The sequence below is a fragment of the Cyprinodon variegatus genome, unplaced genomic scaffold (assembly GCF_000732505.1).
Source record: "Cyprinodon variegatus isolate N-32 unplaced genomic scaffold, C_variegatus-1.0 Scaffold1620, whole genome shotgun sequence".
In the NCBI taxonomy this organism is placed as follows: domain Eukaryota; kingdom Metazoa; phylum Chordata; class Actinopteri; order Cyprinodontiformes; family Cyprinodontidae; genus Cyprinodon; species Cyprinodon variegatus.
Genome location: NW_015152073.1, coordinates 86,462 through 87,796, shown reverse-complemented (window position 1 = coordinate 87,796; position 1,335 = coordinate 86,462). Strand labels below are relative to the sequence as shown.

At 41.8% G+C, this 1,335-nt stretch overlaps 1 protein-coding gene across 1 annotated transcript in view; it reads right to left on the bottom strand.

Annotated features, from left to right (window-relative positions):
- LOC107104119 (zinc finger protein 37-like) overlaps positions 1–1,335 on the bottom strand; it is a 15,976-nt gene that overhangs the window by 5,289 nt on the left and 9,352 nt on the right. The window contains exon 6 of the mRNA XM_015404038.1: positions 828–931. Within this exon, the coding sequence (XP_015259524.1) occupies positions 828–931 (104 nt within the window). The remainder of the gene's footprint in view (positions 1–827; positions 932–1,335) is intronic.

Here is a 1,335-nt window from a genome sequence, read left to right as displayed (position 1 = left end):
GATCATGGGGGCTCCTCTTCCCTAACCAAGGGACGCTACTACCAGGACTGGTACTGCTGTTAAGCCCATAGGCCAAAACATCAATCAGAAAACTCCCCCCTTTAACAGAAGACGAAAGGATCCGACCCGCTCGTCCATCAGGGTAAACTCCAACACCCAAACCCGTCCCAGCCATCTCTCTCTCCACAAGGTAGAACCTCCAAAGGAGCCCAGGCAACATGTGAAGTTGAGCCCAACTATTTCTAGCCAGCATCACTCCAACTCTCACACAAGCTCAGGCTCCTCCCCTCGCAAAGACTCAACATTCCACATCCCAGGTTTAAGCCTTTGTCAATCTTCTGACTGCTGCACCGTCCCTCATGGCTCCCCCCTTTAGGTGGTAATATCGGACATTACAGCAGGTTGCAGCAGTTAGAGGGGAGATCCAAACTGCTGCTAATAATTGTTTTAACTATTTAAAATAATGATAAGACAGATCACTTTTTGAGGTTGATTTTCTCACCAAACAACATTTAGAAAACTTATTTTTGTGACAAATCAATGTACATTTAGACATTCACCTTTTTCAGGAACTGAAAGTAGGATTTCTACCTGTAAACAAACCAGAATCTTCACCAACCCAAGGGACTGCATTTAGCTCTACCTTTTAGGTATGGGGCCAAATCCCAGGTATCCTGGATGGATACGTGGGACAGCAATAATGTCTTCAACTGGTTATTTTAGGATCATCTTACAAATAATAAGGTGCAATGTTATTATCTGAAACGTTTATTCTTAGTTCAATAATCAAAGAAGAAGAAAAATTTCTTCTCCTGTTCTTAATTCACCTTAAGTGGAGCGCAGTTTTCTCAATCTTCATTATCACAGGTTCAGCTGTTGGAGGGTCAGTACCCAGATATTCTCCCTCTTCCTTTGTCTTTACCTCTTCTTTCTACAACAGTCATATATTATATTCATTGAAATTTCAACATTATTTACATTAACTCATAGTAGACCTGAAGCCTAAAAAGGGCAGAAGCACAACAAAGAAAGCTATAATAGAAATGCATGTTCTGTGGTTTGACGTAGCTGTTGCTACAAAGTACTGAATCAAATAACAAATGAAATACAGATTTACTTCCATACTCCTGTTCTCAGTCCCAAACTAACCTAAAAGGCGGTACAGATTCATGAGATTAAACATCTCAGACCTGCTTTGTGTTAAAGAGGCTTCACATCAAAGAAACAACCGAGACTAAGCACCTTGAGGCGGATGTAGAGAGCTGAGTTCCCGATGGATTTGATGGCTCTGTAGATCTCCTCTGGAGTCAGAGTCTTTACTCTCAGAGGCTGCAG